This window comes from Salmo trutta, chromosome 12, assembly GCF_901001165.1.
Source record: "Salmo trutta chromosome 12, fSalTru1.1, whole genome shotgun sequence".
Lineage (NCBI taxonomy): Eukaryota > Metazoa > Chordata > Actinopteri > Salmoniformes > Salmonidae > Salmo > Salmo trutta.
This window is the reverse complement of record NC_042968.1, coordinates 26496754-26516275: the sequence shown is the minus strand read 5'-3', so window position 1 is coordinate 26516275 and position 19522 is coordinate 26496754. Positions and strand designations below refer to the sequence as shown.

Genomic DNA, 19522 nt, shown 5'->3' with positions numbered 1-19522 from the left:
TCCCTCCCTCTCTCCCTCTCCCTCCCTCTTATCTACATCCTAGCCCTCTCTCTCTCCCCAGCTCTCTCCCCATCTCCCTCCATATCTCTCTATCTCTCAGTGTGTGGCTCAGTCCTGTGGTGCTGTAGCAGGTGTTCACCATTGGTGCCCTCACAGTGCACCACCAAGGACATTGCCCTCATTTACGGTTGACATCCTGGCATTGTCTCATGATAACTCATAACCAATTGCTTCACCTTTTCAGTATGCAAACTTGGTACGGTTCTTATCCAACTTTAATCCAATAGAGGAGCAGGTTGACAATAACAGTATGTATAGTACATGTGTACATGCATGTGAACAGATGTATATGGGTTTATTTGTATGTGTGTCACGCTTCTTTCACAACGTACAGTACTGATGATAGTATCAACCCATTCCAGTTTCAGGTCTGTAGAAACTGACTGTAGAATAGGGTAGAATCTCTCTCCCACTGACCTGGAGCCTGTTGCTGGACCATCTCTGAGAGGTCCTGGAGGTGTATGAAGAGGACGAGGCCTCCGGCCCCGAACAGCAGGAGGAACCAGAAGGAGCAGGGCAGCTTGACGGCTGTGGCCCTCATCCGTCTTCTCCCACGCAGGGCGTCCACTATCCTACACTCCACCCACAGCATCCTGCTATCCTGCCTCAGCTCAGACTGCTGCCTGGGGAGAGAGAACAGGGACAGAGTCAGCCCAGATAGGACAGGAAATAAGATATAGGAGCACAATATACGACATAGCATGACATGACATAGGATTAAATAGGTTATAATGACATTAATATAGGTAGGCTAATCATGGTTCTTCAATAGTTTTCTTCTCATTGGATTAATACAAAATGTGTTCACCTTACTGAGTGACAACTATAGAAACACATTCTCTTTGTACTGTCAAATGCTTACCACCCAAGATAAATAAACATGTTGTATGTGAATGACCAGAGATGTTACATTTTTTAGCAGGAACTACTTAAAAGACATTCTGTGCAGTATTAATGATAAACATAGGCTCTTTAAAGTCTGTTTGTAAATGACATCAAACAACGTATGTCCTAATGTGTTAAACTGTGGACAACTTGACATGAAATGTAGAAGCCATGTTTTTTATGAATCAGTGAGCCAGTATGAGGGTCTGTGCTCAGGCTACAATGAATGATGGCCTGTGCACGAGAGAAAAAGCATCTAAAGAATTCAATGGGATCTCGCACTCAAACCATAAAAAGGAAAAAACCAAGGAGGCGGGATGCAAAAATATACTTGATGTAATCAATGCTCGAAAGAATCCAAAAAGGTCAAAGTGCAAAGTGCTAAACATAAAAAGGAGCATACGTTTCAGCTGCTATGCCTTCATCAGTGCTGTACAAACAAATGAAGTGGAGACACGCACTTAAGAAGACGCACCTGTGTGTAACAGGTGCACCAGGTAACAAGTTAACTAGATACTGGTGAATAGGGGGTCATCAACGGCATCTATAAATATACAGAATGAGACTAGAAAAATATAAACAATGAACACATATCATTGAAAATAAGAAACAATTCATCACGCCATATGAGTTAACTGATTCCATAACCTTGGAGACCAATAGCAGTCAATCAGATATCAAACCACTTTGGCTGGCCTTCAGTCATGGATAAATCAGCCAGTACAATCAGATATCAAACCACTTTGGCTGGCCTTCAGTCATGGATAAATCAGCCAGTACAATCACATATCAAACCACTTTGGCTGGCCTTCAGTCATGGATAAATCAGCCAGTACAATCAGATATCAAACCACTTTGGCTGGCCTTCAGTCATGGATAAATCAGCCAGTACAATCACATATCAAACCACTTTGGCTGGCCTTCAGTCATGGATAAATCAGCCAGTACAATCAGATATCAAACCACTTTGGCTGGTCTTCAGTCATGGATAAATCAGCCAGTACAATCGGATATCAAACCACTCTGGCTGGTCTTCAGTCATGGATAAATCAGCCAGTACAATCAGATATCAAACCACTCTGGCTGGTCTTCAGTCATGGATAAATCAGCCAGTACAATCAGCCAGGGACATATCTCATTCTTATATGCATCTATTGTTTTGCTGGGAACACGCCCTCTGATCAACTGGATCAAATGCAGGGAAGTGTATGTATCCATCTGCTGAATTAATTAAGCAAACACACAAGGATGCTTGTAAAATGTATTCTGATTATAATGTTTCGTTTTCTACCATATTCCCAATTCCCATTTATGGGATATAGCTATTAGTATTTTGTTTGCACTGTGGTCTTTTAAAGTATGATTGCAGGAAAAACACAAAAACTGTATGTGGACTGAACGTAGCACAGCTTGCAATGAAAAACTTGTATTCTGTTCTGTTCTGTATAACTTACTGCATATCTAACTTCCCTTGGCAATAATGAAACAGGTGGCCCAGAAACGATTTATGGTCAGAATTAAATGACTGGCACCATAACAAAGGGACAAAGAAAGATTCAGTTGGTGGCCCTATTCCATTCACTATTCAATTACTACCTGAGCCCAGGGTTTGACAGGGGTGAAATGGGAGGCAAAATCATGTTCACCGCAGAGCTAATTGTCCTTATTTATGGCAGCTGGCTGATCTGTGGTCAGGAGTAATCCGTTCTGCTGCTGTGATGGAGATTACCCATCAGTAAATGAGATTAGTCACCAAACTGACTGTTATTCTGTTATGTAGAAAAAAACAGTGCTCAGATGGTATTTGTTTTCTTTCAAATAATCTGAGCAACTGACTGTGGCTGCCTGGGGCACCAGGTGGGAAGGATTTGCACTTTTGGGACTATTATGTTGTTTCCATTGTGCTCGGCAAGTTCAATCAAGCACAGCTAATGCATAGGTCTGTTTCTGGACTCCTTTGTTCCGGTTATCCAATTGGCTACAGTATGATAGTGGCAATGTCTCGCTGTCTTTCTGTTCATGTAGTTGACATACGTAACATCCCACACTTCCCCCATCTAACATACAGTCAGCCCCACACCTCAGCCGGCAGCGGCCCCCAGCCACCTCACACATTCCCCTGCCCCCTGTGACGGTGACCTGGCTGCCCGTGGCTGGCTCTGCAGGGGACACATACACCCAGACACACTCAGACAAAGGGCTGATGACGGCTCAGACGCAAACAGACATGCTCAAACACCCTCACAAATAACACCCAAACACCTTTAGAGTAGCTATTCTCTCTATGGTGCATAACAGCAAATGCTACAGATGAAGTCACAGGTAGGCTATTAATATACAGACAGCCCCTGCAGTAGTGTTCCCATGTTCAGGTCTGAAAAGACAGAATATATTACACAGCATGGCTGAGAGTGCCAATGTCCTAGCTACACTGCTATAAGAAGCTTTGGACTTGAATGATTTTTAAACATCCTTCATTCTAAAAATGGAAAGCTTTAGTGTTATTGCGTCCAATCACTGGACTAATGTCAATGCTGTTACATAACATTACAAGTTCAGAAAAGAGAGCTTCATATTCAGCTTCATAATAATGATTTGCACATTTGACTTCCTGACCTCTACCTGCAGAACATCTACAGTGTGCTACATGCAACATGCAAAAATTACACACACACACACACACACACACACTATCTCGTTAAGACAATGGTCAAACAAAATGTTAATCTGGGTTTACATATCGATATTGTGCAAAATGCAGAATTATATTTAATGAGCACATTTGAGTAATATTCCAGCTATAGCAGCCTGAAACCCAGCAGACCAGCTACTGGGAGCTCATTAAAGAGTACCACAGCATGAGGCTAGAGAGGGCAAAGGAGTGGCAGCTGGTATTGTGAAAGTCTCCAATGAAAGACATTCATAGAATTATTATGGGGATGCAGTGGAGAATAGAGCAGAGGAAATGGAGGAAAGTTTGTTGAGGAAACAGTTTCTCAGTACAGTATGTGTGTGTCCCAAATGGCATTCTATCCCCTATATAGTGCACTACTTTTAACCCTAGCCCTGTTGTCCCTGGTTAAAAGCAGGGTTTGTTCTGCATACAAAAGTTTTGGGCGGGTCGCCCTAGTGTTTTTTCAGACCGCTTATGTCCAAATAATATTATTATTATTATAAAAATAATAATATTACTATTATTATTATTCTAAAAATGAAAATCGGGATAATTAAACGTTTTCAGTGTAAACTTAAAAGGACTAAAACCAGATATAAAGTATGTAGAAAAGATAATGGACCTATATTGTTTTAAATAAGAATTAACAATCACCAAAATAAAAGCTAGACAGTCAGGGAGATTAAAAAAATCTACAAATTATGCATGCAGGAGTAGTTTTGTCATGGCATGGGGGCCCCATTGATTTTGTTATAAGGTTGAGTCACTCAGATAGCATAAACCATGGCAAGATGTGTAGAATTGCAGGAAATTAGCTTTAGAACAACTCAATATTGTCACTGAGACCAACAGGAGGGCCTCTAAAATGTTGGGTCGCCGACCGCACCATTGACCACCCCCATGGCCAAGCCCCCACCACGCCCCTACCACCTAAGCCCCATTTTGATCCAGAAAAAAATTGGGATGCATCCTATTACCTACACAGGAAGTCTTCCAAACCACCCAGGTAATAACATAATCACAGCACACAGCACAGAACTCTTTGTCTCTTTGTGTGTTGAGAACTTCTTATGACTCATTCTCAGCTACGGTACATAAACATCTAATTTTCATACAACTGAGGTATAAAAGGTAGGCATATACTTTTGTCATTTGAACCCCAAGAGCTACTGTATGGATTTCCATTTGTGAGAAGAATAAAATGAAAGAAGGAAAGCAGAGCTGGGTGTCTGGTTTGTTTGTACGAGGGTAAGAGATATTTCATGTTGTGATATGTGTTGCATAATGTGGCCATAGAGATAGGAGAATGTCTTTACTGTTGGTGCAAATCTTAATGCTCACCATCATAAAGTATTTTCACATCTCCTTTTGTTATTTCACGATAGTACAACAACTACCGTTCAAAAGTTTGGGGTCACTTAGAAATGTCCTTGTTCTTGAAAGAAAAGCACATTTTTTTTGTCTATTAAAATAACATCAAATTGATCAGAAATACAGTACAGACATTGTTAATGTTGTAAATGACTATTGTAGAGTCAGTTTGTGCTTTTCTGTGAAGGGAGTAGTACACAGCGTTGTACGAGATCTTCAGTTTCTTGGCAATTTCCCGAATGGAATAGTTATCATTTCTCAGAACAAGAATAGACTGATGAGTTTCAGTAGAAAGTACTTTATTTCTGGCCATTTTGAGCCTGTAATCGAACCCACAAACGCTGAATCTCCAGATACTCAACTAGTCTAAAGAAAGACAGATTTATTGCTTCTTTAATCAGGACAAGCGTTTTCAGCTGTGCTAACATAATTGCAAAAGGGTTTTCTAATGATCAATTAGCCTTTTAAAATGACAAACTTGGATTAGCTAACACAACGTGCCATTGGAACACAGGAGTGATGGTTGCTGATAACGGACCTCTGTAAGCCTATGTAGATATTCCATAAAAAATCTGCCGTTTCCGGCTACAATAGCCATTTACAACATTAACAATGTCTACACTGTATTTCTGATCAATTTGATGTTATTTTAATGGACAAAAAATGTGCTTTTCTTTCAAAAACAAGGATATTTCTAAGTGACCCCAAACTTTTGAACAGTAGTGTAATGTACCTGTTGATGTATTGAGCGTGGTGTCAATGAGGGAGGTGGTTACTAAGTAATGGTGCAGTGTTGGTCCTTAAAACTATAATAGCCATCTGTTCTTTAGCAAACAGTTGTATTTCAGCCATGATAACTATTCATGTGTAGAATCTACACTGCAGATGATGAGTTAAAGAGACTAGTATTAAATTGCATCATACCATACGACAACAAATTGACAATGAGTTAATTTGACATTCAAACTTCAACTGTCCCTGAGATTGTTGTTCCTGGTCTTCCTGGGCCCAATGTATACTCCCACAAAGTCTGTTTGCCTGCATGGGTAAACACACATACTGATCAATAGAGATGAGTCTGTACTGACCTCCCGTCCCTCCCCTTTAATCAATGCTTAATGTTTTACAGACAGACAAGGCAGGAACCATTTTAAATCCTTGAAAAATAAAGTTAGTTAAACCTAAACCAGGAAGTTGAATGGAGATCCAAGGGCAACATGGAAGTGTCTAAAATGTTGTTTAAGTATAAGGCTCTGGCAAAGTCTTGAAGGTATCAATACGATCAAATTCATTCATTCACTGTCTGTGCTTTTAAACTGCATGAGATGGATAGGCCTACCACTGTTCTATTACTCAGATTTGAGATGTGGGTAAGGATTGTTTCTTTCCACCCTAACAAAGGTCTGACATAACAACATAACAGAAGCTGCTTTAGCCATATTGTCCATATTGTCCCTGGACTCTGTTCACTCAAGATACTAATTCAAATACAAAAGGTTAGGTTCATAGAGAGAGAGAAAGTAAGAGAGAGAGAGAGAGAAAGAAAGAAAGAAAGAAAGAAAGAAAGAAAAAAAAAAAAAAAAAGAAAAGAGAGGGAGGGAGAGGTGTAACTCTATCACCTACCTGAAACCTAATGCAGAGGAGTCCCCTAAGCTGTGCTCTTTTGTACTGTCCTTTACTGAATAACGCTCTTCACATTCAATAAAATAATTGCAGCGCCAAACACAATAATGCTAATTACAGTTTAATTCAATTGAACACTGCTTTTCCTTCACAGTTGTATTCAATCAGCAACCCATATTAAAGTGAATACATAATGCTGTAATGTGAAGCCACATCCTAATAGATCGTAGAAACTCATATTGCATTAAGTCTGACTAAGACCTTGGAAGATGTGCATATATTACACTAAATATGTGTCCTTCATTAGCTGTGAAGGGGCTACATCTAAACCTCATTAATAAGCAAGGCCAAAAACAGAAAGTCCTGAGAGATACTAGCGCTTTGTTTGATGTTGCATCAAATTTTGTCGGTTTGTCGGTTTGGATGAATTACATGAGCGTAATATACAAAGTGGGCCAAACTTCCTCCACTGCGATGTGAGAGACTGATCAACAACTACAGGAAGCATTTGGTTGCAATCATCACAGCTAAAGGTGGAAAACCAGTTATTGAGCGTAAGGGGGCAATTACTTTTTCACATAGGGGTATTGGGTGTTGCATAACTTTGTTAATTAAATAAAGAAAATAAGTATCCATTTTTTTATGTTATTTATTCATTCAGTTTCCCTTTCTAATATTAGGTTTTGGTTGAAGATCTGATAACATCGAAATTTGCTAAATTCATACACATGGATTTCAACTTATGGAGGCATCTTTTTGCCTGCATGGTTGGCAGCATGTGTATGGCAGACTATTTATTTGTTCTTAAGCAGAGTGACTTTTAGAAAGACCCTGGCTGGCAAACTAGCCTTTCATGAAAGCGTTTGAGTAAAGGACAGACTGTAACTTACACCATGGGCTAGCTAGAACACTGTGTTTTTTAAAAGGTTGAAACGGAAAGGCAGTGATGTGTGAGGCTAGCGTGTAGTCATGCTGGTCCGAAACCTTAAATGCGCTTAATGCACTTCAAAACCAAACCAATCCACATGGGACAGCCCACAATTCTACCTGGTGAAATGGTGCTGACCACAACAAACAGAATATACAGAAAGAATATATAGACGATAAACAGAATATACAGAGAATATATAGAAAAATATATGATGCTCACAGACCTGTCAGTTAATACTACCCGCATGTCTAGGAGAGGCCTTTTTACACGTCTTGTCATGCTTGTCACTGAACGCAAAACAATTCAACATCTATTCCCCTATTCCCCATTCCCCACTGGGCACAGTTGTCAATTCAACATCTATTCCATATTTCTAGTACTTAATGTTACCAAGGACCGATTAATTAATGAACTTCTTAAGGCTAGGGGGCAGTATTCGGAAGTTCGGATGACTGACGTGCCCAAAGTAAACTGCCTGTTACTCAGGCACAGAAGCTAGGATATGCATATAACTGGTAGCATTGGATAGAAAACACTCTGAGGTTTCTAAAACTGTTAAAATAATGTCTGTGAGTGTAACAGAACTGATATGGCAGGCGAAAGCCCGAGGAGAATCCATCCGGAAATTGTTTTGTTGTTAAGGTAACCGCCCATTCAAATGCTTGTTTATGGGATATTCAAAGGAATTCCTCCCAGATTGCAGTTCCTATGGCTTCCACTAGATGTCAACAGTCTTTAGAAAGGGTTTCAGGCTTGTTTTTTGAAAAATGAGTTAGTAATTGTAGTTTTTCAAGGTGTCTCTCATTTTGGACTGTAGTCTTGTGGTGCTTGTGGATGAGGGCGCGCACTTTGTTATTTATCTCCGGTATTGAACATACTACATTCCGTCTTAAATTGTATTGTTTATTTACATATTAGGGTACCTGAGGATTGATTAGAAACATTGTTTGAAATTTATTGGTAACTTTTGGGATTCCTTCTTTATTAAATAAAGAAAATATGTATCCATTTTATTATTTATTCACTCAGGTTCCCTTTATCAAATATTAGGTTTTGGTTGAAGATCTGATAACATTCAGTATCAAAAATACGCAAAAATAGAGAAGAAATAGAGAAAATCTGTTCATATTTCATATAATTCCATCGAAATTTGCTAAATCCACTCACATGGATTTCAACTTGTGAAGGCATCTTTTTGTCAGCATGGTTGGCAACGTGTATGGCAGACTATTTATTTGTTCTTAAGCAGAGAGACTTTTAGAAAGACCCAATCAAACGCGCCAACTAAACTGACTTTTTTGGCATATAAAGAAGGACCTTATCGAACAAAACAACCATTTGTTGTGTAGCTGGGACCCTTGGGATTGCAAACAGAGGAAGATCTTCAAAGGGATGTGATTTATTTTATCGCTATTTCTCTGCTGGTTTGGAAAATGTTTTTAATGCTTTTGTTCGCGGGGCGCTGTCCTCAGATAATCGCATGGTATGCTTTCACCGTAAAGCCTTTTGAAATCTAACAAAGCGTTTGGATTAACAAGAAGTTAAGCTTTTAAATGATGTATGACACTTGTATTTCATGAATGTTTAATATTATGATTTTTGTATTTTGAATTTTGCGCTCTGCAATTTCACCGGATGTTGTCGAGGTGGGTCACTAGCGCCCCACCTAGCCCAAAGAGGACCATGGGAAACAGCTGGTAGTACTGTATCACCCCATAAGTGATATTGTTCCAATAAAGACACACCTCTTATTCAGCCTTCCGAAAAGTTACACATCATAAAAGTAAAATCAACATACACATTAATAGTGTGGCGGCAGCAGCCACTGCGATGGAAGATATTTGTTAAGCTCTGGGTTCCATGGCCATCCCCTTAAACAGTATGATTTACAGTCTTAAATAAAGCAGAGGTGACCTTTCATCAGATTTAGCCAGACAATATTTTGCTTGGGTGTCCAGCATTAATGTGGATTAGCATGACAGATGGGAGACATTCTGCAAAATCAATACCTCTGTCAACTCAACAAAGTCCCTCTCCAACAGAGAGGAAAAACAAACAAACAATGGCTGAACTGATTCTGACTGGTGGGCTAAAATAGATGTCTCTCCGAACTGAGTCTGACTGGTGGGCTAAAATACAGTAGATGGCTCTCTCTCGTCTTTCGTATCAATCAAAAGTAGTCAGCAGACTGAAAACAGCAATTATTGGTATCAAACTTGGCAGACAGTGTATTGAAAACCGTATGTTTCAAGTTCAACTGCAATATTCTGAATCACAAAAAAAGATCAATCAATTGTAATGAAAGTTATGTAAAAAGGGTGATGTACTTTCTCTGTTAAGCAGAATACCTGTGCTCTGCTCAGCTCTGCTTTGTTGGCAGTGAGAGCTGTCAGTATGAGAAGTATAGCGATACACCACACAAGCTCTATATTTAACTCATTTCAATGGCTAGAACACCAGACTAGCTTTGCCAGTAGTTGGAGTTGTCAGTCTATGAAATACTGGACATACAGGTACGACACAAGATCTGTATTTGACTTAATTCAATCTGTAAAACACAGACAAGCCAGATTACTTCTGTGTTATTTAGTATTAGCTCAATCGTTGATTTAAAGGTCTGGAACAGACAGAAACGCAATGTGGAAGAGAACCGGGGAACTGGACATATATTTTTTACATTTTTATTTAACCTTTATTTAACTAGGCAAGTCAGTTAAGAACAAATTCTTATTTACAATGACGGCCTACCCCGACCAAACCCTAACCTGGACGACGCTGGGCCAATTGTGCACCGCCCTATGGGACTCCCAATCACGGCCAGTTGTGATACAGCCTGGAATCGAACCAGGGTCTGTAGCGACACCTCTAGCACTGAGTTTTATATATTTTTATTTAATTTATTTTTTTAACCTTTACTGCAGTGCCTTGCTGCGCAACTCAGCAGCCCAAATAGGGCTAGCACGGTGTGGTGTTTAACCAGACAGAATCCAGGGGGAATGCAGACGTTTGGAAATGTCAAGTTGCTGACATCAATAACAACGCAACGAACAGATTCTCCTGAAACTTACGCAACAGAGACGTGATGCCATTTTCATTCATGGCTTTCTGGAGCAATCTCCTACGCAGACTGTTTAGGCAAACAGACACTAAGGTGTATTATAGAGCACTGAGACAACAGTAGGAACCTGCAACCCTCAGGATTACTGTGATGGATTGGGTGTCCTTAACCTGTCTGTCTGACAATGAGACCCTATCTGAGTCTGACTTTGTTCCACTGATTACAGCCTTTTGAGACCAGGGTTTGTTTTTCCCTACAAATTGACTCCTTTACAAGTACAGTATGGCACTCTCGGGATTGTGACGGGTTTTCTCTGAAAATCTACCTAACAGGTATTGATGACACTGTTTATACTCTAAACACCACAAACAATTACTCATTATGCACCTGTGTTACTGTTATTATTTACATAATCATTAGTGCTACTTTGGGGAATTAAACAATGGCCTTCATTACTAAACAAATGATTGGTTTACTCATGCCACGATTTACAGGCTCAAGTTTATGTATCTAACTCATTATGTGTGAATGAAAAGGTCAGTGGAATTCAGTGTCACCTACAGATATAGGATCTTAATTTGAATTATATTGTCACAGCAAAATAATCCTGCAGCAACAGGATTTTAATGTTTAGTCCATAATCTTGCTTGAGTGCAGGTTAAGCTATTACCTGGCTAAAAGTAGGCTACATGAAAAGTGCAATACTGTTAATATAACAATGTGTTAGTATTGGTTTTCAGTGAATTTATGTCAATCACAAAGCTCATCTGCATTTCCTGTGGTACAGGAAAATTATCAGCAACAAAAGAGTGATCAAATTAAGATCCTACATCTGTACTACAACATGGCATCTAAGAGTAGATCATTCCAACCAGGACTTTAACCATAGGTTTACCACATGGTGGCGGTATGAATGTTTTGACAGAAAGCTCTGCTGTCTCTTCTGCCCCTGAGAAGGTAATTATCATCCTATAGAAGCTCCTACGCATCCATTTGACTTCAATTCACATGAAAGCCAGGTGAGATGGAAGGGACAGACTACTGAAGATTTGGTGAGACCTGTGTGACCCAGATACAAAGGAACTCAGACAGACACAGTAATGTTCTTTCAGGACTTCATCAGAAAACTCTACTGAAAACCAGGACACAAATGTTGAGATGCACATATACAGTTGAAGTCGGAAGTTTACATACACCTTAGCCAAATACATTTAAACTCAGTTTTTCACAATTGCTGACTTTTAATCCTAGTAAAAATTCCCTGTCTTAGGTCAGTTAGGATCGCCACTTAATTTTAAAAATGTGAAATGTCAGAATAATAGTAGAGAGAATGATTTATTTCAGCTTTTATTTCTTTCATCACATTCCCAGTGGGTCAGAAGGTTACATACACTCAACTCAAATTTGGTAGCATTGCCTTTAAATTGTTTAACTTGGGTCAAACATTTCGGGTAGCCTTCCACAAGCTTCCCACAATAAGTTGGGTGAATTTTGGCCCATTTCTCCTGACAGAGCTCGTGTAACTGAGTCAGGTTTGTAGGCCTCCTTGCTTGCACACGCTTTTTCAGTTCTGCCCACAAATGTTCTAAGGGATTGAGGTCAGGGCTTTGTGACGGCCACTCCAATACCTTGACTATGTTGTCTTTAAGCCATTTTGCCACAACTTTGGAAGTATGCTTGGGGTCATTGTCCATTTGGAATACCCATTTGTGACCAAGCATCAAGTTCCTGACTGATGTCTTGAGATGTTGCTTCAATATATCCACACCATTTTCCTGCCTTATGATGCCATCTATTTTGTGAAGTGCACCAGTCCCTCCTGCAGCAACGCACCCCCACAACATGACGCTACCACCCCCGTGCTTCACAGTTGGGATGGTGTTCTTTGGCTTGCAAGCTTTCCCCTTTTTCCTCCAAACATAACAATGGTCATCATGGCCAAACAGTTCTATTTTTGTTTCATCAGACCAGAGGACGTTTCTCCAAAAAGTACGATCTTTGTTCCCATGTGCAGTTGCAAACCGTAGTCTGGCTTTTTTATGGCGGTTTTGGAGCAGTGGCTTCTTCCTTGCTGAGCGGCCTTTCAGGTTATGTTGATATAGGACTCGTTTCACTGTGGATATAGATACTTTTGTACCGGTTTCCTCCAGCATCTTCACAAGGTCCTTTACTGTTGTTCTGGGATTGATTTGTACTTTTCACACCAAAGTATGTTCATCTCTAGGAGACAGAATGTCTCTCCTTCCTGAGCGGTATGAGGGCTGCATGGTCCCATGGTGTTTATACTTGCATACTATTGTTTGTAAAGATGAACATGGTACTTTCAGGCGTTTGGAAATGGCTCCCAAGGATGAACCAGAGTTGTGGAAGTCTACCATTTTTTTCTGAGTTCTTGGCTGATTTCTTTTCATTTTCCCATGATGTCAATCAAAGAGGTACTGAGTTTGAAGGTTGGCCTTGAAATACATCCACAGGTACACCTCCAATTGACTCAAATCATGTCAATTAGCCTATCAGAATCTTCTAAAGTCATGACATCATTTTCTGGAATTTTCCAAGCTGTTTAAAGGCACAGTCAACTTAGTGTATGTACATTTCTGACCCACTGGAATTGTGATACAGTGAATTATAAGTGAAATAATCTGTCTGTAAACAATTATTGGCAAAATTGCTTGTGTCATGCACAAAGTAGATGTCCTAACCCGAATTGCCAAAACTCTAGTTTGTTTACAAGAAATTTGTAGATTGGTTGAAAAATGAGTTTTAATGACTCCAACCTAAGTGTATGTAAAATTCCGACTTCAACTGTACATACAGCAGGCCAAACCTTAATAATACTGTAAAAATTCTGGTGAAAAGGGTTTACGTTTATCTTATGACGTTACCCTTTCAGTGGACAATTGGCTTTGTCCATCTCACAGACACATGCATTGTCTTTATGAATCCATTGTGTATTGTATTGAGTCAAACCAAGTCTTCACCAACAATATACAACACCTTGAATAATTCCCACAAAATATGTGCACGTTTTAGACTGGGCATGGCATACCTCAACTGACTGACTAATTTTACAATTTAAATAACATTTTGTTTGCCGACAGACATTCTGGTGATGCATTACAGACAAACTGCGTCAGCTACCTTTTCTGACAACCAATTAAAAGGACAACAGTAAGTCCAAGACCAGTAGTGTAAAGTACTTAAGTAAAAATACTTGAAAGTACTACTAAAGTCATTTTTGGGGGTATCTGTACAGTACTTAACTTTACTATTTATATTTTTGACTACTTTTACCTCACTACATTCCTAAAGACAATACTTTACTTCTTAATCCATACATTTTCCCTGACACCCAAAAGTACTCGTTACATTTTGAATGCTTAGCAGGACAGGAACATGGTCCAATTCATGCACTTATCAAGAGAAAATCCCTGGTCATCCCTACTGCCTCTGATCTGGCGGACTCGCTAAACACATGCTTCGTTTGTAAATTATGTCTGAGTGCTGGCGCATGCCCCTGGCTATCCGTAAAATAAAAAATACAAGAAAATGGTGCCGCCTGATTTGCTTAATATAAGGAATTTGAAATGATTTATACTTTTACATTTGATACTTAAGTATATTTAAAACCAAATACTTGACTTTTAGTCAAGTAGTACTTTTCTGGTTGACTTTCATTTTTACTTGAGTCATTTTCTATTAAGGTACTTTTTTCCCCCACGGTCCAAATGACAGAGATGAACCAATCCATCCTGATCAGCAAGGGTAATAATCTAGACTTGGACCTTGATGTTATCCAACAGCCTGTTTATTGGCACATTCTCTCCCTGTAATGATATCAGGGAAGGAAGAGCTGATTTAAAACTAATTGCTCCTACTTCTATTCCATTTCACAGCCTGAATCTTTACTCTAAGTTCTCCCCCCGAGGACTGGCAGATAAAATAGAGCATGTTGATGGTGATGGGAACCGGATTTGATGTTGCCCTTGATATACTAAATAGTTCTTTGTGCTTAGCATAATTGGGCCGCTTGGTTCTCAAACCAAACTTTGGAATTCACTCCTTACAGGGGTAAGTGAAACTCTTTTTACTCCATTCTACCATGCATTGGCGTTATGATGAAGCATGTCCAACGGGTGTGTTATGCTGTGAATTGAGTTTTCACGGAGCAACTGGTGTCATTTGAAATAATGAGGGAGAGAGAGAGAGACAGACAGAGAGAGAGAAAGAAAGAGAGAGAGAGAGGGAGAGAGAGAGACATAGAGAGAAAAAGAGATTTCCATAGCCAGGTGACAGGTCTCAAATTTGAGAGGAATTAAATGAGAGATTTCCATTAAGCATTTGTATTTGTATTTGTATTTATTATGGATCCCTATTAGCTGCTGCCAAAGCAGCAGCTACTCTTCCTGGGGTCCAGCAAAATTAAGGCAGTTTATACAATTTTAAAAACATTACAATATATTCACAGATTTCACAACACACTGTGTGCCCTCAGGCCCCTACTCCACCACTACCACATATCTACAGTACTAAATCCATGTGTATGTATAGTGCTGTGTGTGTGTGTGTGTGTGTGTGTGTGTGTGTGTGTGTGTGTGTGTGTGTGTGTGTGTGTGTGTGTGTGTGTGTGTGTGTGTGTGTGTGTGTGTGTGTGTGTGCGCATGTGTCTGTGCCAATGTTTGTGTTGCTTCACAGTCCCCGCTGTTCCATAAGGTGTTTTTTATCTGTTTTTTAAATCTAATTTAAAGAATTCAGGTGATTGGGATCTGGAGAGTGAGCTGCGTTCAGGGGATCTACGTGTTTGAGAGTGTGAGCTGGAAAGTGGGCTGGAAAGTGAGCTGCGTTCAGGGGATCTACGTGTTTGAGAGTGTGAGCTGGAAAGTGGGCTGGAAAGTGAGCTGCGTTCAGGGGATCTACGTGTTTGAGAGTGTGAGCTGGAAAGTGGGCTGGAAAGTGAGCTGCGTTCAGGGGATCTACGTGTTTGAGAGTGTGAGCTGGAAAGTGGGCTGGAAAGTGAGCTGCGATCAGGGGATCTACGTGTTTGAGAGTGTGAGCTGGAAAGTGGGCTGGAAAGTGAGCTGCGTTCAGGGGATCTACGTGTTTGAGAGTGTGAGTTGGAAGCAGACATTACACCCATAGTCTGTTCTGGACATGGGGACTGTGAAGATACCTCGTGGCATGTCTTGTGGGGTATGCATGGGTGTCCGAGCTGTGTGCCAGTAGTTTAGACAGACAGCTCGGTACATTCAACATGTCAACACCTCTCATAAATAAAAGTAGTGATGAAGTCAATCTCTCCTCCACTTTCAACCAGGAGAGATTGACATGCATATTATTAATATTAGCTCTCTGTGTACATCCAAGGGCCAGCCATGCCACCCTGTTCTGAGCCAAGTATTGAGCCGTGAGGTATTGAAAAATATATTTGAGGGAAAATGCTTTTAAAAGCAATCTTAATCCTGGAAAAACGATCCCTGATACCTAAAATTCTCCTACTAAATCTAAACACAAAAATTCAAATTGATTCAAATTGAAATATGAGTTACAGATCTGTCATTCTCATTGAAAGCAAGTCTAAGAAGCGGTAGATCTTTTCTATGTGCACTATTTCTATGCTTCCAGTTAAGTTTAGTTTTTGCGTCTTTTACTTTCGGTTTTGTACACCAGCTTCAAACAGCTAAAAAATACAATATTTTTGGTTATGGAAAATACATTTCACAGAGGTTTAGATAGTATAATGATTCTCTACACAACGACTGCTTGTTGTCACATAAACAGAAATTAGGCATACTATTAGAATTTTAGCATCCAGAAAATGGTGGATGGATTTCTGCATATTGCACCGTTAAGAAAAATATACAGATGTCAGACCTTAACTTGATCAGTCTTTTGTCGGGGAGAATTTTCCAGATTTTTTTTCTTTCCTTTTTCTATTATGATACAAAAATACAGTCTATGCTTCTTCTAAATTATATAATTTCTAGACAGACAGACAGACACATTTCCCAGGACGGCGGATCTCAAATGGCTAGTGGTAAAATCTGCCAGCTGAGAGAATGATCCTTTGAAAAGGACATACATCACAATATGACAATCTTGGATGAACATTAGAAGGTACTGTGTTATTTGATATTTACCCTAGAGAGTCTTAGGAGGCTTACTGAGCCAACAATGAAGAAACCCATGCCACATATATTTAGATCCACCCCACAGATAGCAATGCAGCTGTGGATATTAAATGGAGAGAGAGGAAACATGAAATGAGGTACACATCAAAAATATTGAGACCATGTTACAGTAAAACACTTGGAATGAATCTTGTATTCTTTCATTCCATTCTCCCAGTGGAGCCTCGAAACGGAACCTCATAGAAATGGAAATACAAAACTATGACAACCAACCATGGCATTCTGTATGAATCACGTGAATCATATAAATTCATATATATTTATGGCAGCCTAAATGTGTCAGATAGATTGCGCCGGTTTGGCACAACATTCATCTAAATTACTGGCAGCGTAAAGGAGCCAGTGATATTGTGCAGGTCTGGCATGGCAGCTCAATAGCTTTCCCTGTCTGATACTGTATAAATGACCTGTGGTAATGTAATGAGTGTCAAGGACTTAAGTTCAGTGATGGCACCCAGAAAGGGGGACCTCGAAATTAGAAATCACTGGACTGCAGCCAATCTTATCACAATATCTATTTAGACTCCCATTGCTCTGAGCAGATTAGGACAACACTGTTGCTCCTTTAGGACCGAATTTGAATAGCATCTATTAAAGGAGCAGTTTCTCAGACTGGTTTGCCAGATTGGGTTGGTGCTTGTCTTTAAAAGAGAGAGAGACAGACAGAAAGAAAGAGAAAGAGAGATAAGAAAGAGAGAAGAGAGAGTGCGAGAGAAAAGAGAGAGTGAGAAATAGAGAGAGGAAAGAGAGAGAGAGCACTCCATACCAAAAATGCTGAAATTTCACTCAAATGCATAACAGCAGGAGAATGTCCCCAGCCTCAGACATTGATAACAGAATAATGCATTATGCAATAAAACCAATGGTCAAATAAAACTGTAAGAAACCCAGTGGTCGTGCCTTTGGTTTTCGTTAAATCATAGGATAAACCAAACTGATGTTACATCTCTGATTGAAACCAGTCACAATAATCATATTAGTACTATAACACCATGCAACAGACGATATGCCTTTGTCAAATCATATGAAATGGTTTGACATACACTAGTTATTATTCATGTGAATTGACTCTCTTGGTGCTGATGTCATTACAACAGGATGTTGCCATGTGCAACCTCAGGGGAGTATGATACCTATTGGGATTGTTTTTTCTTCAGACTGTAACACTTTCTAATTACATTTCAGGCATGGAGATGAGAAATCTACAATATGTGAATATCTTGCTATAGTGTTAATAACATATGTATTAGGCACTCTGGCAGGGGCAGTTCTGGGGGGGGGGGGGGGGGGCAGGGGGGACCAGTGCCCCTGTGACAACAATTTTGGACCCCCTTGAGTATGAAATAATTTTTACATAAATTTTTTTTGCTATCATTCTTTTTTTACATCCATTATTACACAGTGGCAACAATGATGATTATGAACATGGTATTTTGCCTGCTAATCCCTGCAATGCAGTGAAGAAAACGATATGACAACAATAACGTCTAATGTAACTGGCCCCTCTAACAGTACAACTGGCCCCAGCTTGGCCCCCCAGTTGAAATGGTCTAGAACCGCCACTGCTCTCTGGATGGTGTGCAGTATATGACAACACAACAAGGAGAATGTAGATGAGAACATAGAAAGGAGACTTCTCCTCTGCTCCAGGTGCTTTACGTGGAAATCAGGAACAAGCTATACAGTAGATATGCCAATCAGTAACAAAGTGACTGAATACAACATTGGTAGTTTCCACACCTTTTAAAGAAAGATACTCATTTATTTGTGGAATTGCCGACATGTGAAGAGGTCTGCAGAACATCTGCCATTCTTGTAAAAACACAATTCACAATTTCAGTTAGCATGACACAGCAACAGAAATCTCTGAGGCGTCATGCGACTCAAAATAAGTGAAGGTGCGCAACAAAAATAACTGGTGTGACAATCCTGAAGTACCAGCCCACTGCAAGCCTTGTTCTGTTCCATGCTTTGGTATGTGAGATGTCACTGAAAAACACAGCCAAGTTATTTTACCACTATCCGTCTTTACATTTCTGAATACATCAGGTATAAAATATACTTGACATCCCATTTCAGGTGTCTGAAAAGACTTCCAGTAGCATTAAGAATGCAGTGTTTAGATACGCTAATTAAACATTACGTCTGTGCTTATCATACATATAACGCTTGTTTCAAATTAAAAAGCAACGCTGAGATGCTGACTAATGAGTGATGGGTGGGTTGTTCTCCATTTGTCTGAAATGAGCCTGACTTCCCCTCAGCTAAATGGTATTCAGCATTACCAAGCAGATCCCAGCCAGCACTGAGATGTTTGCTTTGATGGTGCCAGGACCAGCTGATTAAAACAGAGAGCAGGTTGGTAATTGCTGAAATTAGTGAGAGTGAAGCCTCACGCGGTGCAGCAGTCCAAGCCCACCCCCCCCACCGCCCGAATTGTCCCTGCCCTTTGCTCCCAGTTGATTTATCCTTCAAACTGTCCACTGTGGGGTCAGATGAAAGGTGGTCCGATGTTGAGCTTTGGTGGGAAGACCGAGTCGTTTTCATCTTTTTCATTGCTTTGACAGCATTGTTAACCATCCTTCCCTATCACAGCTATTTCACAGTGGAAGCTACTGTACGGTACACTCTGTCCTCCTTACATTATCTCCCTAACAAAGGTGTCATTATTAGCACATGTCAAAGGAGAGATAAAATGGAAATATAATTGAATTTGGGCCAGACTCCTGTGA

The 19522-nt window shown here is 40.0% G+C and overlaps 1 protein-coding gene across 1 annotated transcript in view; it reads right to left on the bottom strand.

Annotated features, from left to right (window-relative positions):
• The window catches only part of LOC115203274 (carbohydrate sulfotransferase 8), a 188708-nt gene that overhangs the window by 141791 nt on the left and 27395 nt on the right, over positions 1-19522 (bottom strand). Inside the window, exon 2 of the mRNA XM_029767820.1 lies at positions 478-683. Coding sequence (XP_029623680.1) covers positions 478-652 — 175 coding nt within the window. The 5' untranslated portion in view covers positions 653-683. The remainder of the gene's footprint in view (positions 1-477; positions 684-19522) is intronic.